Source organism: Podarcis tiliguerta (assembly GCF_965153285.1).
Source record: "Podarcis tiliguerta genome assembly, chromosome: Z".
Taxonomy (NCBI): domain Eukaryota; kingdom Metazoa; phylum Chordata; class Lepidosauria; order Squamata; family Lacertidae; genus Podarcis; species Podarcis tiliguerta.
This window is the reverse complement of record NC_139553.1, coordinates 32,970,728-32,995,414: the sequence shown is the minus strand read 5'-3', so window position 1 is coordinate 32,995,414 and position 24,687 is coordinate 32,970,728. Positions and strand designations below refer to the sequence as shown.

The 24,687-nt window shown below is 46.3% G+C and overlaps 1 protein-coding gene across 2 annotated transcripts in view; it reads right to left on the bottom strand.

Moving 5' to 3' along the window:
• Positions 1-2,773: 2,773 nt before the first annotated feature.
• Positions 2,774-24,687, bottom strand: part of XKRX (XK related X-linked) — a 42,424-nt gene continuing 20,510 nt past the window's right edge. For both annotated transcript variants that reach the window (XM_083424338.1, XM_083424339.1), the window contains 2 exons: positions 18,508-18,767; positions 2,774-5,217 (listed from right to left, as the gene is read on the bottom strand). In XM_083424338.1, coding sequence (XP_083280464.1) covers positions 4,472-5,217; positions 18,508-18,767 — 1,006 coding nt within the window. In that variant the 3' untranslated portion in view covers positions 2,774-4,471. The remainder of the gene's footprint in view (positions 5,218-18,507; positions 18,768-24,687) is intronic.

The window sequence follows — 24,687 nt, the reverse complement described above, 5'->3', positions numbered from 1 at the left end:
CCCTAGGCCCGATGGAGTTGGCAGGGAGCGGCCCACCCAGAGCAGCAGCAGCAGATCGATAGATCAATACAGTGGTACCTCAGGTTAAGAACTTAATTCGTTCCGGAGGTCCGTTCTTAACCTGAAACTGTTCTTAACTTGAGGTACCACTTTAGCTAATGGGGCCTCCTGCTGCCGCCGTGCAATTTCTGTTCTCACCCTGAGGTAAAGTTCTTAACCTGAGGTACTATTTCTGTGTTAGCGGAGTCTGTATCCTGAAGCGTCTGAAACCCCAGGTACCACTGTAGTCTACTTTAGCCTTTTCCTTGACTTTCTATGTACAACGTGTACATCTCCAGCGTGTTATCTTCCTCTTCCAGTCTGAAAAAGCTGTTTTTTACAACTCTGCTATCTGGGGGAAAGGGCTAGGGGCCACTAGGCCCATGTTCTGCATGCAGAATGCCATCGGTTCAATCCTTGGGATCTCTAGGGACGGTTGGTAAAGTTTTCTGCCTGAAACCCTGGAGAGCCACTGCCAATCATTGTAGACCAGGGATGGGGAACCTGTGGCGCTCTGGATGTTGCTAGATTCCAACACCCATCAGCCCCAGACAGCATGGCCAATGGGCAGGGATGATTGGAGTTGTAATCTATAGGCCAGAGGTTTCCAACCACTGACATCCCCATGATGTCCCCATCCCTGGGCCCTGAGTCCGGTCTTGACTGGGGTGGGTGGGGTATAAATAAAATTTATTATTATTATTATAAATAAAATTTAGTATTGTTGTTATTATTATTATTATTGCATAGAATGCATCTTGTAACATTTCTTGCTGCAACACTTGACCAATTTGTCCCCACCTCTGTCTATGTCTCCATTAGGTAAAGGTACCCCTGACCGTTAGGTCCAGTCGCGGACGACTCTGGGGTTGCATGCTCATCTCGCTCTATAGGCCGAAGGAGTCAGCGTTTGTCCCCGGACAGCTTCCGGGTCATGTGGCCAGCATGACTAAGCCGCTTCTGGCGAACCAGAGCAGCGCACAGAAATGCAATTTACCTTCCCGCTGGAGCGGTACCTATTTATCTGCTTGCACTGGTATGCTTTCAAACTCCTAGGTGGGAAGGAGCTGAGACTGAAGAATGGGAGCTCACCCCGTCAAGGGGATTCGAACTGCCGACCTTCCAATTGGCAAGCCCTAGGCTCTGTGGTGTAGACCACAGTGCCACCCTAAAACCTCTGGATTATGGGTTCCCAAGCTGTGGTCTAAGGACGCATAAGCCTTCTTCATGTAGTCAGCAACATGCCCACATTAACGATCCATTACTTAGTTTTAATTGTATCTTTGTTGCTTCTTTTATTGCTTATATTGGATTTTATTGATTTACAATAAAATGCAATATAAGCAATAAAAGCAATAAAAATATAATAATAATAATAATAATAATAATAATAATAATAATAATGATGATGCAATCAAAAATAAAATAAAAAAATCACATCACATTGTAATTGCTTAGGGTTGCCAGAAGTCCGGAAAGTACTGGACATATATATGAGATACTGTAGCCGCAAGCAGTGTCTGGGTGGAAATTGATGGAATGCCTGGGGAAATCTGGACGTATGGCAACCCATGTTGGCAGTGCCGTTTTTTGCAGATTTTCCTCAGAAATAGCTCAACAACTTTGGGCAATTTTTTTTTTTAAAAAAAAAAAGCTTGACACTTTTCTGTCCAGAAAAATTTGAAATTTGAAAACTATTTGAAATATGGCAACCCCTAGAACTGCTAGAAGAGGCAGAAAAATAATTAAGTGTTTTGCGAAAATGAACAGCAGTTTTCAAGTGACTGGCAGACAGTGGGAAGTTTGGAAACCTCTGGGCTAAGGTCTCCAGTGCTGCATTTAAATAATCATTGGTAAACAGAAAATCTGTGGGGAGATATGTGTTGTTGTTTTTATGAAACATTCATAAAAGCAGAGTATATCACATGTGACACCTGAGCCTAGAGTTTTCTGAATTCACAGCCCTGTTGGTCTGTCAGTCTGGTGCAAAGCAATCATCAAGAACCAGAAAGTTGTGAGGTGCAAACTGAGATCAAGATTTTCCTAAGGGCTGGTTTGTACTCAACTCTTATCTCTGGCTAGGTCTTCCATTGCTGATGTTGGTACATGCTAGATAGGAGACTGTGAAATTCTACCCATGGGTGTAGAGATATGTTTCTGTGGAACTCTTTATCAGTTATTGACATATGTTCTTACTTTGTACCATGTGTTGTATGAGAAAGAGAGAGGCTTCAGTTCAAAATCATGATGGATGAGATGTCCAGATCCTATCTGCAACCAATTTTTTATTCTCTACTCCAATCCTTAAGGGTCAGCAACCTTTTGGGACCAGTGGACACACATTTGGAATTTTGATAAGTAGTCACAAAATAGCTACGGGGAGTGGGGTGGTGGTGGAAGGGCATAAACGCAAAGTGGCTGCCACTTCTGAAAGTGCACATCCATTGCCCACTGCAGTGTTTACACACAGAGAAGCATTTTGCTCCTCTGTTCAGAATGGAAGGGAAGGTGGGTGTCCATTCCTTGCATCCAATGAAGGAGTCGTGTTCAAGGTAGGAAAGGCTGAGTCAGTGCAAGCAGGAACCAAGCAGGAAGAGCAAATGGTCTCTTGTGTGTTGTGAATTTTTTGAAGGGTTATTTACTGAGACCTTTCACAAGCGCCACAGAAAGCATTTGCAAGCACACCAGTGTCCATGGGCACTGTGTTGGAAATCCCTGCCTTAACACATATAACTAATAAATAAAGGTACTTTATTTGTGGAAAAGGAAATTCACAGGTTATTAAGAGAATTTAAATAACATATATTTGAACAAGGTAACTTGAAGGCCCACCAGGTCTTGAGCAAGAAAAGAAGTTTTTTTAAAAAAGAAAATAAATGCTTAATGTCACCAAAACATAGCTAACTGGAAAACAACTGCAGTCAAGATACTAAACAACAGAAATCCAGAGGTTCTGAAGGAACCTAAATTGTGTTTATGGAACTATCTTTGATAGGGAAACTTGTGGCCTACCAGACATCATTAAAACCTCAATTTCTATCATTCCCAGCCTGTGTGGCCAATTATCATGGACCATAGCAGTTGCAGTTCAGCAACAACTAGTCACAACCCTATCTATTAGCTATACAAAACGGAAGCTCCTTCTAAATAAATACTGCAGGGACTGGATTCTTTAAAACAGTGTGCCTTGATCCCCTGATACAATTAGCTGAATGTGCCAAAGGGCTCTCACACTTGCATGTCTCACATCTGTTAGGAGCCTCCTTTCCCACAGGGTATTGCACAATGGGGACTGTTGAGTGTGAGCCTTGGCCAGACTGTGAGCGAGCAAGCCCAACTTCTATTTGCATGTAGTAACAAACTTGGATAGCTCCCCCTCGGCCCAGACCTGTGGCTTAAAATTTCTTCAGCATAATTTGCACATGGGGGTAAAAAGCTTGACCCAGTTCAGAAGGCACAGCATCAATAGGGGCTGATCTCAGTCCCAGACTCCACCACACTAAGGTGGCCACCTTCCACACAGAAGTGTGCTGCTAAAGGGCTGCCCCTTAGATTGACTTGTCCTGTGAAAGGTACAAATATGCATTGTGTTACAGCACTCCTATGGGTTTGAAGGCACATTGCCACCTTCTCCCCTGGGCTCTACTCCTTACCCAGGACTTGCTGACCAATCAAGTGGTCATGCTGCTCTGAATGGCATAGAAGAAACTAGAGCATAAAAAGAGGCTAAATTCCTTTAAAATGAAAAAAGCACTTTAAAATGTTTATTCTAAGCTCAACATATAAATAAACACAGGGAGAGGGGAAATAAACGGGGGAGGAGCACCAACGGTGCTGAAGGATAACCAAGTCTTAGAGCCTCAGCTGTCACAACTGTCAGGACTATCCTTGAAAATGCGGAGCCACAATTCTATCCATCCTAAGATAGACCATGGTGCCCATGTGGATGCAGTGGTGTAAACAGATGGCTGCCGCAGCAAGACCCATTAACCACCCTTCCAAAGGATCTCCCCTTACTTAAGCTAACTGTGAGTTCAACCCAACTGAGAATCCTTCAACTAGGCTTTTTCTTCTTCTTCAAACATCTAACATAACATCAGTCAATGGTTATCATCTAGAAATGACAACACAGTCCTTCTGAACGTAATACACCCTGCTGCATTGGTGTGCAATGCAGACTACTCCAGGCTCTGCAGGCAGATAAGGAAATTGAAATTGCTCCCCTTATTGCCCATCCCAATTTGATCTGTCAGTTCAGATGATGCTCTGGAAGGACCAGTCCTGCCACTATGACTCCCTGCATTGCTCCCTTGTTGATAAATTATACCTGCTGAGGCCAGGTATGGGGTATGCCCCTGTTGGGATGTTAGGATACAGTTTCCGTTCCACCTTCAGCAGAATGATTTATGATTTGAGATTGACTTATGTCCCATCAGACAATGCTATGCTTCACGCCAGGCTCCCAGGGAGGCTCAAGGTCCAGGGGTTCAGGTGCTTCGTCCCGCTTACAGCAGACGCACTGCAAGAAGTCAGAGACGTTGTGCGTAAAGAGGCTGCGGCAGGGGTGGAGATACTGCATGAAGAAGAGCATGAAGGCGATAGCCAAGCAGTAGGCTACAATCAGCTGCAGCACCAGAAAGGGGGCACAGAAGTACGCGTAAACGTCCGTCATAAAGAAGTACCAGACGATAAGCAGCACACTGTTCTCCAGCCCTCGGAACACATAGAAGAGAGCCAAGCATCCCCAGTTTTGTGACTTGGCAATCAATTCCCGGTCACCCAGCCTGAGCTGCACAGCTGACCAGCAGAAGATATTGATGCCAGCGTAAAGCAATGTGATGGAGAACAGGACTGAGACGGTGCCCACCCGGCTGAAGTTCTTCTCCACATTGTCAGGCAGCTGGGCACCACTCCACCAAAACTGCACCCAGGGCAAGAAGAAGAAAAGCAGGAAGTTGGCCCCACCAATGCCCATGGCATAGTACTTGAAGACACTCCCAAAGAGGACCAAGATGGTGATGCGGGTGGAGATCTCCAGGCTACGCCACAGGATGATGCAGATGAAGGCCAGCGGGTGCAGGCGGATCTTGTAGTCGTCATACTTGATCTGGATGGCCAGGACGTTGCAGACCAAAGCTCCATAGGTGACCGACACCAAGCAGATGCACATCAGGACTGCTAAAAGAGGTAGGAAGGAAGGCCAAAGAGTGAGCACACAGAATCAGCCCAATGAGTGTTCACTGCACAATTATTGTCACACCTTGGTGTACTTCTGCCTTGCAATTAAGCCCACAAAAGTTACTAGCCCATTGGAGCTCACTTAGGAGAAACGTTAGTAGTTACTTTGTGGCTGGACCACCTCTCCTGGTATGCCCCACAGATAACCTTAAGGTCCATGAATAATCATAGTTTAGAGGTCCCAGGCCCTAAGGAAGTCAGATTATCCTCCACCAGGGCCAGGGCCTTTTCAGTGATGGCACTGACCTGGTGGAATGCTCTGTCCCATGAGACCAGGGCCCTGTAGGATTTAACTTCCTTCTGCAGGGCCTGTAAGACAGAGCTATTCCACCTGGCTTTCAATTTGAACTTAGCCTGATCTTTTATTCCCCTTCCTTCTTTCCCCCTCCCCTTTTTATGAAGATTACCCACTCTGGGATCCCACAGCTAATTATCCCCTGATTTATTCACTGGCCCAAATAGGACTAATTTAGCCAGCTAGCCCTGGTGATCATCTAATGTTTATTGGATGGATTTTCCTAAACTGATATTTGAATTCTGAATTTATTGGTATTCACGTTTTATACTGTATTTTATGTTAGTTTTTGTTGCATCAATTAAGTGTTTTAAATTTGTTGTTAGCCACCCTGAGCCCGGTTTTCTGAACCGGGAAGGGCGGGGTATAAATAAAAATTAATTTATATTTATTATTAACTTGGTGCTAACTGGCTGCTCATTCTTCTCTGCAATGTGTTGAAACTGGAGCTGCTCAGATAGTTTACAGAGTGTCAGCTGGGGCCAGAGACACACACTGGGAGATGGCAGAGATGAGATGGTTAGACAGAGATTGCTCAGGGCAGGTGTTCGGTCAGCTGCTGCCAAAGAGGTAAGAGCGCTAGATATTCAGGCCTGAAATAGCCTAAGTAGTAGCTCTGCTGAAATGGGGAAAGAATGTCCTGATGCAGAGGTTTTGGCTTGTTCTGCAATGGCAAGTATGTCTCTCTCATCATCTGTTGAACATAGCTGGAAAATGTGCAAGCAGCCATATTGTAGAGACCAGTCATGTACAGTGGCAGCCCTTTGGACCAAATCAGGCCAGCAGCCAATCACGAACTGTTGGTCCAGCAAACTACCCTTCCTTTAATTTGCCTTACCATTCCAAGGTCACTGGTGGCTGTTGCTGTGCTAAATATTTATACAACAGCCATACAAACAAAGCCAGAGGTTCATGTAAAGGTATGTGTCAGGGGTTCAGGAGCAGAGTCACAGGAGAGGGAAGAAACGGAGAGCGAGGGGGAGGAGTCGGAAGGAAATGTCAGCGGCGACAGTAGTCCGAGGTCTCTGAGCCTCTCCAGTGACTCGGAGGATTCACAGAAAGGGGCCCCCATGGTCAGGGCAAGGGGAGTGCCCAGGGGGACACCTCGGGAAGGAGGGGACTCAGAGAGTAGCAGCTGGAAATCCGGGCCAGCGTCCCCCCCAGAGTGCAGTAGGGGGGAGGAGTCCAAGGCATCGGGATCAGGGAGCGCGCAGGCAGAGGGAGAACGTGAGGCAGGACTGACCACACCCTCGTCAGGGAGCGAGGAAACGGTCATCCGGAAAGTAAAACGCGCGCGCGCGCCAAGTTCAAATGTACAGGAGGGCGGCAAGGTGGGCAGCCCGGGTAGGGAGCCAGGTCCTAAAGCCCGCCGAAGAGAGGGAGAGGAGTCAGAGGGGTCAAGCTCTGCGTCGGAAGAGTCCAGGAGGAATGAGACCCCGGGGGGTAGTAAGACCCAGAGGAAGAGAGAGAGAAGGAAGAGGTGGAGTAAGATTAGAGTATTAAACTGGTGCACAGGGGGTGGAGATCCAGACAGAGCTTCGCCGGTCTAAAGTCCAGACGTAGGGCTGGGACGCTGAGACTTGTAAATGGAGACTATTCTTCAATAAAGACTTTGATACTGTACGATCGGCTAGCGTTGGTCCTTGGTGAGCTGGGACCCGGAGCCAGCTCTGACAGTATGGCTAAAGCAATGGCTGATCTGTATCTTTTGTGTAGCACAAGCTTTTGTGTTTGTTTGTTTTTAAAAAAGTATCCAGCTGTTTCCTGCTGGAAACGCAACAGGTCTTCCTGCACATACAGATGAAAAACATTTGTAAATTTTGATATCAGCTCATCTACTAGCATGGCCACTTTCCTTTTTATTCTTTTCTTTTCAAAGGGGACTCTAGATAGGGAGAAAAGTGTTCTGAATTTCCTCATTCAGAACTGACTAGGCAGTCTCATTCAAATGGAAAGAGGCTCTGCTCAGGGCTTTGGTCACACCCAGTTCCAAATACTGCTCCCAGGAAATACCACTTGGCTTTCAAAATAGATTATGCAAATCAACAATAAGCAAACATGAATTGTGAGCCAGAAACCCCAGGGAAGGGCACAAGATACCTGCAGAGTGACAAGACTTCTGTAACACTAGGAACTTATTTACAGGAAGACCAGCAGCAGTGATGTGGGGGTGGGTAGGACTGTCTTTGGAGAAGCATTGTCCATTTCTCTGATGTGCTGTCACCCCACATGGAAACTATGCAAGCAGCATTAACTCCACAGAAGTGGCTGCTGAGTTACTGTTCATCATTCAATACCTAAAGAAGCTAAGAGCTAGTAAACCCATTATTATTCCATCATCTTGACCCACACTGGGCACTTCCAGATTGTCACTATTTTCATATGGGATTCCATCACATGTATTGACAAGTTCAGGTTGTTCAGTTAAACATAAACAGTGGTAAGGGAAAGGTATTTTACACATGGGCAGAGGCACTGACGCTCACCCAGTGCACTTCATAGCTGAGCAGGGACCTGAAGCTGTTTATTCCGTCTGATTTAACTGCATGGTTCACATCACATAGTAATTAGGCCAGAGCTTTCCAAACTTTTCATGTTGGTGGCACATTTTTTTAGACATGCATCATTTCGTGACACAGTAATTCAGTTTTACTAGCAAACTGGAGGTTGAACTAACCCTTTTCCACCCCCAGGAGGAGCACGGGGAGCATTCACGCAACATACCTACACACTGCAATCGACACACTAACGTGTCTCAGCACACAGTTTGGAAAGCTCTGGATTACGCTTACCAGGACTTTGCATATGGGCAGGCTCCCAGTGAGGAGCTCACTGCTGATTTGCTGCTCCCTCATCCTTTTCGCTCTCACACTGTGCTATGCTAAGCCATGATTCAGTGTGTCTTTTTTTAGTGTGCTAAACTCTCTCCTCACTCACCATAAGCTAAGGCCAATAACAAACCTTGGTTAATGAGGAGAGAGATTAACCATGAGACCCAGTTCAGAAGGCATGCTATGCTAAACCTTGGCTTAGCTCAGTGCAGCACGACAGAGAGAAAGGCCAGGAAGAAGCAAAGAGCCTATGAACTCTCCAGGAGCTTAGAGATTCACACAATCGCATCAAGCTATGGTATGGCTCAACATGCAGTGTGACCCAGGCCAGTGTTGTGGAAGCATTCTTGTTTGTATGCTCCAAGGCTGATTTCCAGCACCAAAAGCACAGAGCAGCACTGCTTGAATCTAAGCAATGGGAACACCTGCTGCCTCTTGACAGGTATTCATTACTGCAACCACACCCCTGGGAGAATCCTATATTAAACAGGTGCCAGAACTGAGTCACACCCAAAGAGTCACACTCTTGGTTGCAAAGAGAGCAGACACTCTTGACTCATTCTTGACTATTTCTGTGGAATTTACCAGCTACGCCACTTGCAGCTGATCTAGGCCTATGTTTCAAGGTGCATTTTCATCATCGGCCAGAAGTCTGTGATAGCCTTTAGCTCACTTCCGGCACACCCTCATTGAAAGAAACACACAGATTTGTAGAGGGATTGATATGTAGTTTGGGTTACAATTCAATGCATAAAGCACGGATGGAGAACCTGTGGCTCTCCAGATGTGACTTGATGGCAGTTCCCATCGTTCTTGACTATGCTATGCTATTCTTGGCTTGGCTATGCTGGCGGGAGATGGTGGAGGTTCCATCCCTAACATAAAGCATCACACATCAGGGGAAGGGTTCAGCTAGTGATTTGGCAGAAACCTTTCAGTCATCCGTAGCAGCTGCAACATATGCAACAGCTAATCAGATGGATCACCATTACTGACTGCATGCATATCCTTTGCAGAAAAACCCTTTCTATAATGACAATTCGCGTGAAAAGCTGTTTTGCATTTCACAACCAACACATAGTTCACAGAAAGGGCAGGAGCATTTGTTGCATTTATATCTTAGCTGTCTGAGCAGCTGACAGACCCACATGTGGGTCTTCAGATTTAGCGATAGCTATCTCACAATTGTTCCATGGCAGGTCAGAGGACAGAATGCTTTGCCAATACATATATTTATGTTTGTGTCTGTGTAATGTAAGTTGAGCAGTTAATGGGCATAGCAAGCAGGCATTGTGTACATTCACCATGCTTCATGGAAAACGTATACATAACCCTTCTGTGAAGAGGGAATTGTGCACATTTCGCAATCTATCTACATAATACTCAACAGGTCTTGGGGAATGTGCATATCTCAGCTGAATTTTACATGCATAACCGCACAATTTAATTCCCCTTAAAAAAGACATACATATAGGCAAAATACTTTAATAACCTGAGTGTCCGGGGGCAAGAATTCCAGCCTAACCCTGTCCCTCATATGCTAGCTTTCTATGTGCAGTGAACTATTTTCATAGGAATACTATCAACCATCTGCCCTCCCACCTGAAGATGAAAGTGGTACAATCCAGAAAGAGCTTTATCAGCTGTCTGCAGGAAGAGAACATGCAGGCCATTTCAAGAGGCTTTTGTGCAGGGGATATTACACACAGCTTGATTTTTAGCTACAATAATTTAAGATACAAGCACTGGAGAGAGCTGGCTAATAGTGTACCGTGTGCTTCAGAGGCTTCCTGTACACAATCCCTTCTTTTCTGAAGTGCTTAAACAGGAATAACATGAAGCCACAAGCACGCCTGTCTATTAGCTGAAACTTGGGCTTGTCTACACTTCTGCTTCTACCATGCCTAAAAAGAAGGGCTCTTGGGGGTTCCAATAACCTTGGGGAAAAGCTAAATGGCCATTTACACTTGGCAGTGGAATATGACACCAACCTATTAGCAATTATAGTTTGCTGGGCATTCCTGTTTGAGCCAGGTTCAGTCAGACTTCCCCAACTTGTTCCAACCAACTAAGCCAGTCTGTTTCTCCTTCTCAAGTACACAAAGTAAGATCTATGTGCTAGTGGGAGAGGATTTGACTGAGAAGACCTAAGTTCAAATCACTTCTCAGTGGTAAAGCTTACTTACGGATAGCTTTGGGGACAAAGTGAGGCAATCCCAACCTCACTACCTTGACTGCAGGGGCAAGGGAATATAAACTTAGGGAGCTTCCAGACTACAAGCTCCATCCAATGTTCTATGTCTGCTAGTGTAAGGCAAATTTAAATGTTAGACAAAGCCATTTCCCGTTCCTGGGGAGCTGACGTTGCAGACTGGGAGCAAGCCTGCCCCATGCACATGGGGCAGTATAGTTCCTGTGCCATTGGGGAGTCCTCGGCAGCGTCATTCCTTGGCCGTCCAATCCAGATGGTCCAGGGGCGTGGTGCAGGTTATTTAAACTGACCGTGGCCAAAGACTCACCCCTTTTCTTCCTGCTTGCTCAGTTCTCTTGCCGTCCCTCCCTTAGGTTAGGCTCTTTATCTCTTGACCTTGCTATGGACCTCGGTTGGTCACCTGTCAAAGGGGCCTGGTAGGAATTTTTTCCACTTGGCAAATTGGCACCGGCCATTTGGCTTTTTGCCTATCTCGTAGCAAATCGTCACAACTTTGTAAGGTTTGATGGTTAGGCATTGGAGTGTTTGGTTGAAGGTGAATGGTGGTAGTGGCCATCACCTACCCCTCCTAATTCAAGGGTAATCCGTTATAGGAATCTGAGGGGTGTGGTCTCTGTCCGAAGCCCCAGAGAGGGGGCTAGGGCCATAGCACAACCCCTAACGGTGACCCTGGGGGAGTTCCTAGTTGCTGCGCATCAGCAGGGCTCCCCCTACTGGTGGTTAACCCTTCCAAGACTTCCTGCAGACGGGGAGGAGTCAGATATAGTTGTGTGGTTTCCAATGCCTAAGCCAATACCACTCACATTCTGTAAGTTGTGGTCTTTTCCGCCCATTAACTCTAAATACTGTTTCATGTGTCTTTATTCCAACTTCCTGGGAGGGTTTGGGACCTTGCCACGCAACAGAGGGTTCCAATGCAACAGCTGCACCAGAGGAAACTCACTGTGCATTGCAAAAGATCGCACAATCTATTCTGCAAAGAAGTTACTAGCAACCCGATTGTGTATTCTCTGCTGCACCCTTATACTGGCACGAAACATCTCACCTTCGCAACAAGTACAGTAGGTTGCTAGTGGCTTTAACCTAGCACTACATTGCATCCGGGACACAGGTGGCGCTGTGGGTTAAAGCCACAGCGCCTAGGGCTTGCCGATCGAAAGGTCAGTGGTTCGAATCCCCGCGGTGGGGTGCGCTCCCACTGTTCGGTCCCAGCGCCTGCCAACCTAGCAGTTCGAAAGCACTCCTGGGTGCAAGTAGATAAATAGGGACCGCTTACTAGCGGGAAGGTAAACGGCGTTTCCTTGTGCGGCTCTGGCTCCCCAGAGCAGCGATGTCACGCTGGCCATGTGACCCGGAAGTGTCTTCGGACAGCGCTGGCCCCCGGCCTCTTTGAGTGAGATGGGCGCACAACCCTAGAGTCTGTCAAGACTGGCCCGTACGGGCAGGGGTACCTTTACCTTTTACATTGCATCCAACCCTTCTAGTTTATGAATTGTTCGTCCTGATTTGTTGGCAGGGAAATTCTGCAACCCTAGCTATTTAACAGGTAGTCATTCTGATTTGTTTGCAGGGAAGCTTAGCTGACGTTGTGTCAGTGCATTTTTCCATCTCTTCCCTTATTGCAAAAAAAAGGGGGGGAAGCCCCACCTTTTTGGGAAGAGGGTTTGCTGTGCAAGACCTCCCAATCAACTATAGTAGCACAACCTGAACTTGCTGGTATGCAATTGGAATCCCTCCTGAAAGAAGCAACCGCCTGGGAGCAGGCCAAGAAAATATGGCTAGCTCTCATCTCCCGTCCTGAAAATGCCAAACATGGGTAAGTCTCATCTCCTGCCTTGATGCCTTCTCCTCCCTTCAGTCTGCAGTTGTCACATCTCAGCCCTCTTCATCTTTGTCCAAATGTCTGCTGCCAATATCCAGTCTGTGCACAGGGCAGGTCTCCGAGGGCAGCAGTCCAGGGCCCCAATAAGCAGAATGAGCTGGAAGGCCTCCAAGCACAACTCCATCCTTTGGAGTAGGTGGAGCGATACACATTACCATCCAAAGCAGGAGTGGGGGAACCTCAGTGTGGGGCTGAATGTGGCCCTCCAAGCATCTCTAACTGGCTCTTAGAACTCTCCCCAGGTCACACCTCCTCACCAGCTCTGCTTCATGATCTTGAACTGTGACCATGCCCTCTCACTTGACTGGATGGAGGACAGTGAACAGCAGTGTAGCTAGCTGCTCGGCGCACCCGTGGGCAGGACAAGCCAGGGCAGAGCACGCTGTGCGGAACCTCCATGGAGTCTGCAAGCCCCACATGCCATTTGGGGCAGCGCAGAGCCTGCAGGTGCCCGAGCCACCGTGTCACTCCCCAGGAGAGACGTGTGGCTCGGGTGCACTGCAGGCCAGGCCCTGCCGTCACCCCCCGTCAGTGATGACACCCGGGGTGGTCCGTACCCTGCCCTCCTACGCCACTGACAGTGAAGTATGGGCGAGTGTGCAGAAGGTGCTGGCTGTTATGTGGCTGCATTGTAACTTTACAAAGGTTAAGCATTGGATTGATGACTCCACCTACTTTTACTACTGGCACCACGCACCAGTGGCAATATGACTGCAAAAGATTCCTCATCCCTAGTTCAAAGAGAGGCTCCCCTGAGACCATTGAGCTCAGAGTCTAAAATTACCAAGCTGCATCACTGCAAAATCTCTCATCATTCTAGCCAAAGGATGCGCATCCTTAAATCCCTATGGGGACATCCTGTCCAAATCCTGACCCCTTATCCCTTACCTTCCAAGCCTTTCACAATCTTGCACTCTCCCTGTTCACTCTTGTATCACATTACAACTCTGCCTAGGACCTTCACTCCTCTAGCTCCATCGGCTTGGATATCAGACTCGCACAAATGAGTTGCCCCTTATGCCTGGAACTGCCTCTCAGAACACTCCTAGGATGCCATCTCTCCTACTTCCTCCAGTTCCCTCTTCAAAGCCCACCTTTTCCATGAATCTTTTGGCACCATCTCCTTACCGGCCTTCCCCAACCCTGCCCAATATCCTTCTGCACCCCACCCTGCAACCCGGTGTCCTCCAAACATTTGGGACTACAATTCCCATCAGCTGCTGGCTGGGGCTGATGGGAGTTGTAGTTCAAAAACATCTGGAGAGCACCAGGTTGCAAAAGATGACCCTACTGTAAGTGAGCCTAAGAATGCGTAGCTGGTGTGGTTTATCCAGGAATGGAGCCTCAGGTGACCCTGATGCTGTACATGTATTATCTTCCCCCAATGCAGGACGTTTAGGAGTTTGGAGGCATGAATTAGATTAGGGATGCTCCTGTCAAAATTGCCATGTAGTGTCCATATGAAATTTGTTTGGCAAAATCCTTGATATTTGCAGGTGTTCATGCACTTTACAATTATAGTCCTGTAGCATGGAGATTAATGGCAGGAGAAAAGAAATTTGCAATACTTTACGGTCACCAAGAGACTTCTACTCTAAGCCTGGAAGGACAAACAGTGCCATATATTATGCAATAGTCTGGTGACATTAACACTCTTGCTACATTTGAACATACATATATAAATAATTATCAGGGTGGCAAACAGTTGTTGTTTTCTGGAAACAAGTAATACATAAATGAGTGCTAAACTTCTGCGGGATTCAACTGCATTTCCAGAGTGGCTTTTATGTCATGCGAAAGACCACATAAAATGCAAATATTAACAGGTCAGGAAGAATAATGTGCTGCCCTCTGATGGATGTATGGATGGGGTATTATATTGTTAACGTGAGCTGGAAGGGCAGTACAGGTTCTCTGGGTTTATTTTTTCTTTCTCTCATCCTACTTTTTCTCTCTGTTCTTTCTTTAATACATTTGCATTTTTAAAAAATACTCTTGTAGCTGCTTTTAAATTTTAACAAACAAACAAAGTCATGATTAAGTATATCTTGGCTCTTAGATTGTATGAGCCTCAGGATAGGGACTTGTGAGTCGTCCCCCCCCCCCTGTAAAGCACGATGCTCATTCAGAATGACGTGCAGTATACTGCTATAAATAATGAAATGGATGATAAAATTTGAGAGTGGGGAAAATATAGGATGAGTTTATCGTTCTGGTTTGATTTTTCTAGTTTTGGAACAATATTCTGAGGCAGAATCAACAAGTTTTTCCAGAACTATTATATAACTCTATGAGCTGCAGTCTGAAAATAAGCAATAAACCTCACTCGGCTTATGATGAAATCGGAGTAGCCTTGATGCTGCAACATACACAGCAATATTTCAATGGGGACCTATATCCAGCCCTGTATTGTTTTTTAAAAAAACAAGTTGAAGTGGAGACAATAGCTGTACCATCCCCTGTTTATCTGTTTGCTTTGTAACACAAAACCCACCCAATAAAAACTATTTAAAAAAAAAAAAAGTTCAAAGTCAAGGCCCCATTTTAAAATTTTCATTTTGCTTCCAAGGTAGGCTAGTACTACATCCTGATTCAGCAAAATCAGGCTTGGGCAATGCAAAAAAAAGTCCTATAGGATTGCCATTATTGCTGTTATTTGGGGTTGCACAGTAGAAGCCAGTGGAATCAGTTAGATCGGTGGTTGCTGACCTTTTTAGTCCCATGGGTACATCCTGTACATTTGCATTCTTGTGTGAATACTTTGGGCACGCAGACCCAGTAGAATCAAACTGAGCTTCCAAAAGCACATAGAGCTAAAAGAGGAAAGAGCATCACTTCTCACATTCCTCCTCCAGCTCTATGTGCTTTTCCAGGTGCGGTGTAGCAGCTGGGCAAGGACCCAGGAGACCACTGTTCAAATCCTCACTCACTGGTGAGTTTGGGCCAGTCACAGTCTCTTAGCCTAACCCACTGCATAGGGCTGTTGGAAAGATAAAACTGATGGGGAGAACCAGGCATGCAACCCTGAGCTCAGTATAGGAAAGGCAGGCTATAAATACAGAGAAGGGGGGGAGAGAGAGAGGTTGAAAAATAATAAAATGGCTGGAGCAACTTCCCTGTGAGTAAAGGTTGTAATGTTTTGGGCATTGTAAATTTTGGAAAAAAGGGGGCAACATGATAGATATGTAGAAAACCATGCATAGTGTGGAGAAAAGAGGTGAGGAGAGACCTTTTTCTCTCTCTCTCATAATACTAGAATCCAGGATCATGAAATGACGCTGGAACAGTGACAGGTTCAGAGCAGACAAAAGGAAGTACTTCTTCATACAATAAATAAAACTTTTACACGCCGTACATTAAAAGCAACCCCTGCCCAAATAAAGGATCCTGGGAACTGTAGTTAGTTAAGGGTGCTGGGAATTGTAGCGCTGTGAGAGGGGGAAACTACAGCTGCCAGGTTGCTTTTGTGGGAGAGCATGCTTTAAATTTATGGTGTGCATCCAGCCGTTGTTTTCACAAGAGGTACTAGCGATGGCCATCAACTTGCATGGCTTTAAAAGAGGGTTAGACAATATTGTGGTGCAAAAGGCCATCAGTGGCTACTAGTTACAATGGCTGCCTATTACCTCCAGTATGAGAGGCAACATGACTCTGAATTGCAGCTGCTGTGGAGCAACAGTGGGAGAGGGTTCTTCCTCCCTCCCACCTGGTGTCCTGCTTTTTGCCTTCCCAGATGCTTGTCTGGCAGCTGTGGGAAAGAGGATGCTGGATTAGATAGGACTTTGGCCTCAACCAGTAAGGTGTTCCTTATAGACCTCTGCTGGGCAGACCATATCAATTGTTAATATCATTGATTTAATGTCCTTTTGTTCTGTCTGGGGTGGGGTTCTTAAGGTCTGCTTCAGGCCCATTGACAAAGCTTTCATTTTGTAATGCTCCAGTTCACCTTGAAAGCCTGTTTCTGTAACCATAAGGAAACCATAGATGAACTTCACCAGGGATGTGGCAAGCCCAGCAGGCACCAGCCAAAAGGCAGGTTATCACTGTGATGGAAGCCCAGAGTATACGAATAACTTCAGTGAGAGTTGTCAGCTTCACTTACCAATCGTGCTCCCATGCCTTTAGCAGCAGCCAGATGCTAACTTAAGGATCTGAAGCTTTTTCATGTTAGTTTTCCTTTTTTCTGTTACTTTAACTCATAGCTGTCAACTTACAGATTTGAAAATAAGGGACCAGCAGCCTTGAAAATAAGGGATCAGCAGCCAAAACAATGTTTTTTTAGGGCACGGGTATGTTCAACTTCTGAGCCCCTCCGAGCCAAAGGCAGAAAGCCCAGCCAGCAGCCAAACGAAGCCTCAAGCGGTGGTTCCCACAGCACAGCAACCCGGCAAAGGGGATGCAGCAAGGAAAACCACCATCACCTCTCTGCTGGGAAGTGCTGAGCAAAGGCGAGTCCCAGGCAACATGGCTGATTTGATCAGCACAAGGCATGCAAGCTCCACCCCCAGTCGTTCTTAGACTCCTTATTGGGTGAGCAACACAGCCAAGCAACCCAGTTGAAGCCTCCTCCTCTCTGGCCAGCAGGGAGAGAGGGAGGCAAAGGAGCTGCTTCCTTTGAAACCTGGGAAATTCAAGGGGCATCATCAATAAGGGACAGCAGCGAGAAACGGCACTGGGATAAGGGAGTTTCCCGCCAAATAAGGGACGGTTGACAGCTATGCTTTAACTCCCTTCTAAAATAAACTTCACCTACCTGCTTACTTTCTGCAGGGTGCACGGTTATTAAAGGTGGAAGAACAGAGCCTGTAGAAAGTTGGGCAACATGGCTGCATTTTTTAACATTCCCTTACATGTCTTTGCCACCTGCTTAAAACTTTTTGGTTTAAACAAATCTACCTGGACATGTAATTTTATCATATATGGGGTTTTTAAATTTAAAAATCTGAATGCATTTATATTTCAGCAATTTTATTACATCTACTTTTATTGCTACTCTAAATGAATATTATTTAATGAAGATTTTATACATTTTTGTAAACTGCGTAGTGATTCGTTTTTAGATTAAGTGTTATACAAATCTTGTTAAAAAAAAATTAAAACAACAACAACCTCCCTGCAAACAGAAACCTAGCACTGCAGGTACAAAGCTGGGATAGAAGCCTTCTAGCCTTCTGTGCCATATGCCTTAATTTTCTATTGGCACTGTGTTTTTGTTTTGTTTGTTTGAATGAGGAATATGCATCCCATGCATTCTGAAGTGCAACTGCCCACCCTTACCATCCTAGCATTTGCAATGCCTTATTCTGTTGCAAGTCTAGACCCTGTTTGAGTCAGGAGAGAGCAGTGAGAGAGAGAAAGGTTACAATCACACCATACATTTGAAGCACTATCATGTCACTGTCCAGCAATCCTGGATAATCATTAGAATCATAGTTTGTTAAGGGTTCTGGGAACTCCCATTCTGTGAGGTCAGCAATGTAAACAAACTGTGGCTGCCAGGACTCCGCAGGGCTATTAAAATGGTATAAAAGTAAAGGGACCCATGGCCATTAGGTCCGGTTGCGGATGACTCTGGGGTTGCGGCGCTCATCTCGCTTTATTGGCCGAGGGAGCCGGAGTACAGCTTCCGGGTCATGTGGCCAGCATGACTAAGCCGCTTCTGGCGAACCAGAGCAGCGCACGGAAACGCCGTTTACCTTCCCGCCGGAGAGGTACCTATTTATCTACTTGCACTTTGACGTGCTTTTGAAATGCTAGGTTGGCAGGAGCAGGGACCGAACAGCGGGAGCTCACTCCGTCACGGGGATTCGAACAGCCGACCTTCTGATCAGCAAACCCTAGGCTCTGTGGTTTAGACCACAGAGCCAGCTGCATCCCTACGACCCTCCTCCCAAACCCTTTATAGTTTGCACCAGACAAGCAAACTGGCTCCTAGCTGAAAACCCGTGCCCTTTAAGTCCCCTCCCATTCTGCACAGTAAAGACCTGCAATGCTCTGCTCCGCCTTTTACCTCTGCTGGTGGGGACCTCCTGCTCCACAACGCTGACATAGAGCTGCAACGTGAGCTGCGGGGTAGAACCTAGGAAGGCCTGGATGACAGCCATGCGCTTGAAAGCGTTGCGGTGGGTGACCAGCCTGCGCACCAGGTGACCCACTTCCTGCTCCAGCTCAATCTCAGCGTCCTTGTAGATCTGCTTCTTGCGAGTGATGGTGACGTAGGGCTCTTCCTCCTTCCCCAACCTGCAGAACATCACTATGGCCTCTAAGCACCTGCATGAGAGAAAGAGTCAGGATCAGTATAGAAGCCACCAGCCCTTCTCTTAAGGTCTTCACAAGGGAGAAGCAAACAGGCATACTCATGAATATTCATGTGTTGTTTTGGGAGTGGGGGGAGGGTAAAAGTCTGATGGTATTTTGAGCCAGGGTTTCAGCCATAGGACTTTAGGGTTGCAAAGGATATTGGAATACCCTTAGTCCAGCCTTCTTCAGCCTTGAGTCCCCAGGTGTAGTTGGACAATTCCCACCATCATCCCAAACCATTGGCTAAAGTGGTTGGGGATGATGTAGTCCCAAAACACTTGGAGACCCAAAGCTGAAGAACTCTGATATAGTCCAACACCATCATTCTCAACCAAAGCCAGGTGTAAAATAGTGATGTGGAGGGAAAGGGAGAAGAGCAACACTTGGTGTAGTGGCTAGAGTGTTGAACTAGGGCCCGGAAGCCCAGGTTTCAAATTCCCACTCAGGCATTAAAGCTCAATGGATGACCTTGGACAGTCGCCATTTCTCAGTCTAACCTACCTTGCAGGGAGAGGGAATGAACCGTCTACACTGCTCAGAGCTCCCAGGACGAAATGTGAAATGTAAATATAATAAAATAATATTTCATACTAATAATACCACCTCTGGATACGTTTTAGCCCAAGAAACGGGTTATCGTACCAGATCTGAACTCAATGTCTTTTTACACACAAAGGTCCACTATTTTTCAGCCTGATTTAGAATAGTTAAAAAATGATTTTTGTTGTTGTTGTTGTTGCCACTGCTACTGCATGATTTGGAGTCAGATCTATAGCAAATCACCCAAAGGTCTGCAAATAGAGCTTTGTCCCCTTTCTGCCCTCCACTGGGGTTGCCTATTTCCTTCCGGTTCATTATCTGTTGCTGCAGCAGAAGTAGTAGTAGCTATAACAAGAAACTGCCGATCTCAAACGTTAGCTACGAGCAGGTGATAAACATCCAGCTTCCGAACGCGTCCGCCGCTCAGGACTTTCCCACAGTTTTAAAAGCAGCACCACCCACGACTGTCTCCCAAGGCAAAATATGAGACTGAGAGCACACACCCTCTTCGAATGATCCAGCAAGACATTTTGATGGGGACAAAGCAGTGCTTCTCCTCCAGAATGACTCACCACGACTAGAGCGACATGCTTTCAGCTCCACCAACCTGACAGTGTTTTGTTTTTTGGCACTTTTTTTTTTTAAGCAGACCACCTCTTTTTTTCTTTTTAATTTTTTTAAATAAAAGCAAACTACTAATGCACTGTGGTCCAGCAGTGCCAATTAAAAGAAGAGAAAGAGAGGCTAGGCATTTCAGGTAGCTATGGGGACAGTGGTGGTGTGTGTCTTGAGGGAGCCATGAGGTCATTCCTTTAGGCAAAGACCCCCTCTTTCTACAACTCAGACTCATATGAACATGGGAAGCTGCCTTATTCTGAATCAGAATAAGCCATCTAGCCTTTGGCCATCTAGCCCAGTATTAGCTGTGTGGACAGGAAGAGGCTCTCTAGGGATTCAAAACAGGGTCTGTTTTGATCCTATTCAACGGTTTGTATGCAAAGCAGGTGCGGTACCTCTGACCAAGGCTGCATATACACCATAAAGTACATTTATAGCACATTGCTTCCCCAAAAGAATCCTGGGAACTGTAGTCACCCCACAAAACTACAATTCCCAGCACCCTTAGCAAACTACATTTCCCAGGATTCTTTGAGGGGAAAGCCATGTGCTTTAAATGTATGGTGTCCACACAGCCCCAGACATAGATCCTGTGCTTTTCATGGCTACACAGCGGCCAGAATATCAACTGGTAAAGCTTTCCCCATCCCTGTGCTACCATACACAGGATTCTCAGATGTAGGAAGCAGCCTTATATACAGAGTTAAACCTTTGATCTGTCTACCTCAGCAATGTTTATGCCAACTGGCAGCAGCTTTTCTGGGTTTCAAACAGGAAACTCAAGTCTTTCCCGGCTTCTAGCTGGAGATTCAGGGGACAGAACCTGGAAACTTCTGCATAACTCAAAGGTTACAGGGACTTGGGATGAGACCAGGAAAGTACTGACAGAACCTGTGTGCAGCAATTGCAGAACATAACCTCATAGGCCATTCCAAGTGAATAGATCCTGGGAATTATTACTCAGATGCAAGCATGCATCGGATTTTGATATGTGTCTGTCAGTGTTTTAGTAGGCTAGAGCCTACATCAGATACATGAGGTGTGTCCTTAGCTGGAAGATATTCGTCAATATGTTTATTTTGTATACATCTCAGCTTTGCATAGAAACATTTGAGACTGTACCCCTTGCCTTTCACCGACTTTCTGACTTCTCTGTTTACCATTTTATTCCTTTATGTGTGTCTGTCTGTGTATCCACTTCACAGATCTGATGAAGTGAACTCTTGTTCATGGAAGTCTATGTCACAGCCCTGTTAACTCCCCTATGTTTCTCATGATCATGCCACAGCTGCTCATGGGACGAGCATGCAACTCTTCCCCACAATCTAAGATTTAGTGCAACACGGCAGCTTGTTAATCAAAATGACAGGTAATGAGGTATAAGTGGGAGCATTAGAAATGGATACAATAAACCCCCATGTCTGAACACAGCCTAAATTTGGGGGAAACCTTTTTTGGGACCAACCAAATTGTCAGGAAAATGTGGCAATCCTTCAAGTTAGAAGCCGGAAATGACAAACCAGGTATTAATTTGGGGAGGAGCAGCCATGGCTTCTTCACCTCAGAACCATAGGTGTGTGACTTCATACCTGTAACACCTGGGAGGGACTCACGTCAGCCTGCAATCACCATCCTGGAACCAAGTCTATAATTTGGCTTCATGGTTACCACATCCAGCCTAATTTCTGCACTGTTTTGGTTTTCCTTCATTCCCACCTCCCACTGCCACCCTCCCTGCTTTGTATAATACCTCACCTGGTGGGAGAATTCAAAAAGTTGCCACATTTTTGTGGCATTTTGGTTGGTTCTAATAAAAGTTATGACCCAGCTTTTGGATTTCATTTTTTCCCCCTTATGGACCAACCTTGGCTACATTTGCCTCTTATGTCACAAAATAAGTGTTAAAGTCTTTAAGGTGCCACAAGACTTTTTGTTATTTTGGGGAATCTGGGAGCCTCTCGTCATCTCACATGAATGATCCAGCCCCAAAACATGCTAAATTTGCATCCCTCTGTCTTTGCCCACTCCTCCCAAGGCCCCATAAAGTGCCTTGTGCATTATGCTTTCAAAGCTTTGTTCAACCTGGAATGAAAGGGAGGCGAAGTCCGCAAACAGAAAACTTAAAGAATGGCTCTTTGACGAGTTCCATATGCTAAGAATAGTACTGACGGCAGCTTCACTCCATTCCCTCACCAGTGAGAGAGGGAGGGGGAAGACTGAAATTGAAGGGTAGAGCACAGGGCAAATAAATGAGGGCTAAATAAAGCACAGGGTAAAAGCAGGCAGGGAAGAGGACCTTCCCGGCTTGGCCAGTCAGAGGAATGCTGGCCAACAGGGCTGGCAGGACAGAGAGGGAGAACCCTAATGATTTTGTACTTCAGGCTTAAGCTGGAGAAAGAAGAAGCATTTGGCATAAAGAAGCTGGCTTGCTTAAATGAACCATTAGTTGCAGCAAACCACAATCCTGGAGTCAGACACAGGAACGTGCTAACTTTAAGGGAAACAGCAAGTAAACACTGCTAAAGTACACCTGGCCACGTGGAAGAAAGGAAACACACAACACTGGGGCTTGCCTGGTCTTGTTCCAACCTGTGCATGTTCCACTAAACCATAAACAACATCACTGGCTTCAAGTTAGTTCTCCAGCCCAATTCAAAGTTTGAATTCTAAAATCCCAAATGATCTGGGGCCAGCATACCTACAGATCTGCTCCTTTCTCTTACGTATATTAACCCTGCAATATTACACACTTTTACCTGGGAGCAAGTCCCATTGAACTCAGTGGGGCTTTCTTCAGAACAGACATGCATAGGATTGTTTGATAAGGTGTGGGTTTTTTGTGTGGAGGCTCTGCTCCATGGGCTCTCACCACCCAAACTACAGTAGATGGGTACATGGGACTCCTCGTCAGGTCTACTGCAACTGTGGGACTTCCTTTGCAGGGACACATTTGCCTCACTCCTTCCCAGGTCACCACCCAAGGCAGTTCTCTTCCAAGGAGCTTTCGGAGTGTCCTGGCCATTTTAATTTGTAAGGAGTGTCGTGCTTTTGCTGCTTTGGTTGGCTAATAATAACAGATGATGATCTGATAGTCTGCATCATTTAATTGCAGCCAATTCATTGTAGTGATTAGGAGCGTGCAGACTAGGACCAGGGTTCAAATCACCCACTCAGCCGTGAAATTCACTGGGTGAAGTTGGGCCAGTCACTATCTCTCTGTCTTATCAACCTCACAGGGTTGTTGAGAGGATAAAATGGAGTTCGGGAGAATTATATACGCTGCCTTGAGTGCCTTGGAGTGCGGCAAGTAACAAAACAAAAGTATTTTGTTAAGCTGCCTTGGGGATTATAGAGCTGGTAGATGGCAGGCTACAAAGCAGCCTTCCCCAACTTGGTGCCCTCCAAACGTTTTGGACTACAACTCCCATCAGCCTCGAACCCATGCTGGCAGCAGCATGATTGCAGTTGCAGCCCAAAATATCAGGAGGGCACAGTGGCGTAGCGTGGGTTGTCAGCACCCGGGGCAAGGCAAGTAATTTGCGCCCCCTAACCCTAACCCCCAGGTGTTGCGCCCGGTGCAGCCGGCCCCCCCTGCACCCCCCACGCTACGCCACTGGGAGGGGATCAGCGTGACAAAAGCAGATATAAATGTTTTTAATTAATAACATGAAGCCTTGCGTCTTGAGCAAGGAAAACCACATCTGTCTATAACAATGAATGTAAAATTTATGCATGTTATTTCTCTTCTGCACTGTGTTCCACAACAACCACATTCACAGCAGCCTCCAAAGTTTGTGGGGGGTGGGGTTCCAATGTGAAGAGCATTCCAAAAAGAGCTCCCCACCCACTTCCCTTCCTGCACTCAAAGAGGTGGAAGAAGAGCAAAGCAGAGACTGGGGTGGGGAGTGGAGAATGAAACATCTGGACAAGCAGAGGCAGGGTTAGGAATTGCAGCCTTTGCTGACACCCACCCCCCCTGTTTGACTCATGGGATCAAACCAGTTTCCTTGCTATGCTGCCTAAAGGAGGCAGCCAACGACCTTTCACCTTGGAAAGCAAGCAGATTGAAAACAGCAAGTTCCCATCGTTACAGAGCGCATATGATTCTCTGAAGGCCGCTGGGATGTGCTCGCAAGGCAAAAAGAAAGTATCATACTTTAAACCAGGGTTTCCCAAAATTGGCTCTCCCCTGTTGCTGGACTACAACTCCCATCATCCCCCCCCCTAGCTAGCAGGAACAGTGATCGGGGATGGTGGGAACTGTAGTCCAGAAGCAGCTGGAGACCCAAGTTTGGCGAACCCTGCTTTAAACAGTCAGGCTTTCTGCAAAGAATCCTGGGTACTGTAGTTGTATGGGGTGCTAAGAGTTGTTAGGAGACGCCTATTTGTTATGTACTGAAGTTCTCACCCTGGGCCAACAGGGGGATACTGTAGATAGTTATGCAAATGAAGGATCGAAAGTGACGTTCAGTGATTGGATAGTTTTAGAAAGTTGCTACAGTTACGTTGTTCTGGAGCTCTATATAAGCAGGCTGACTGAGCTCTTCAGTTCAGTTCTGTTCTGGCCCTTGAATAAACAAGAGCTGTTTGAGGAATTGCTGTGTCGTCTGATATGTTCGCCCACAACTTAACACTATTCCCCTCAAAGAACTTCAATTCCCAGTTTAACAGTCAGTCCCTCTTCTCCATGAATTGTTGCTCTGTGAGGGGAGAAGGGGTCTCCTAACAACTC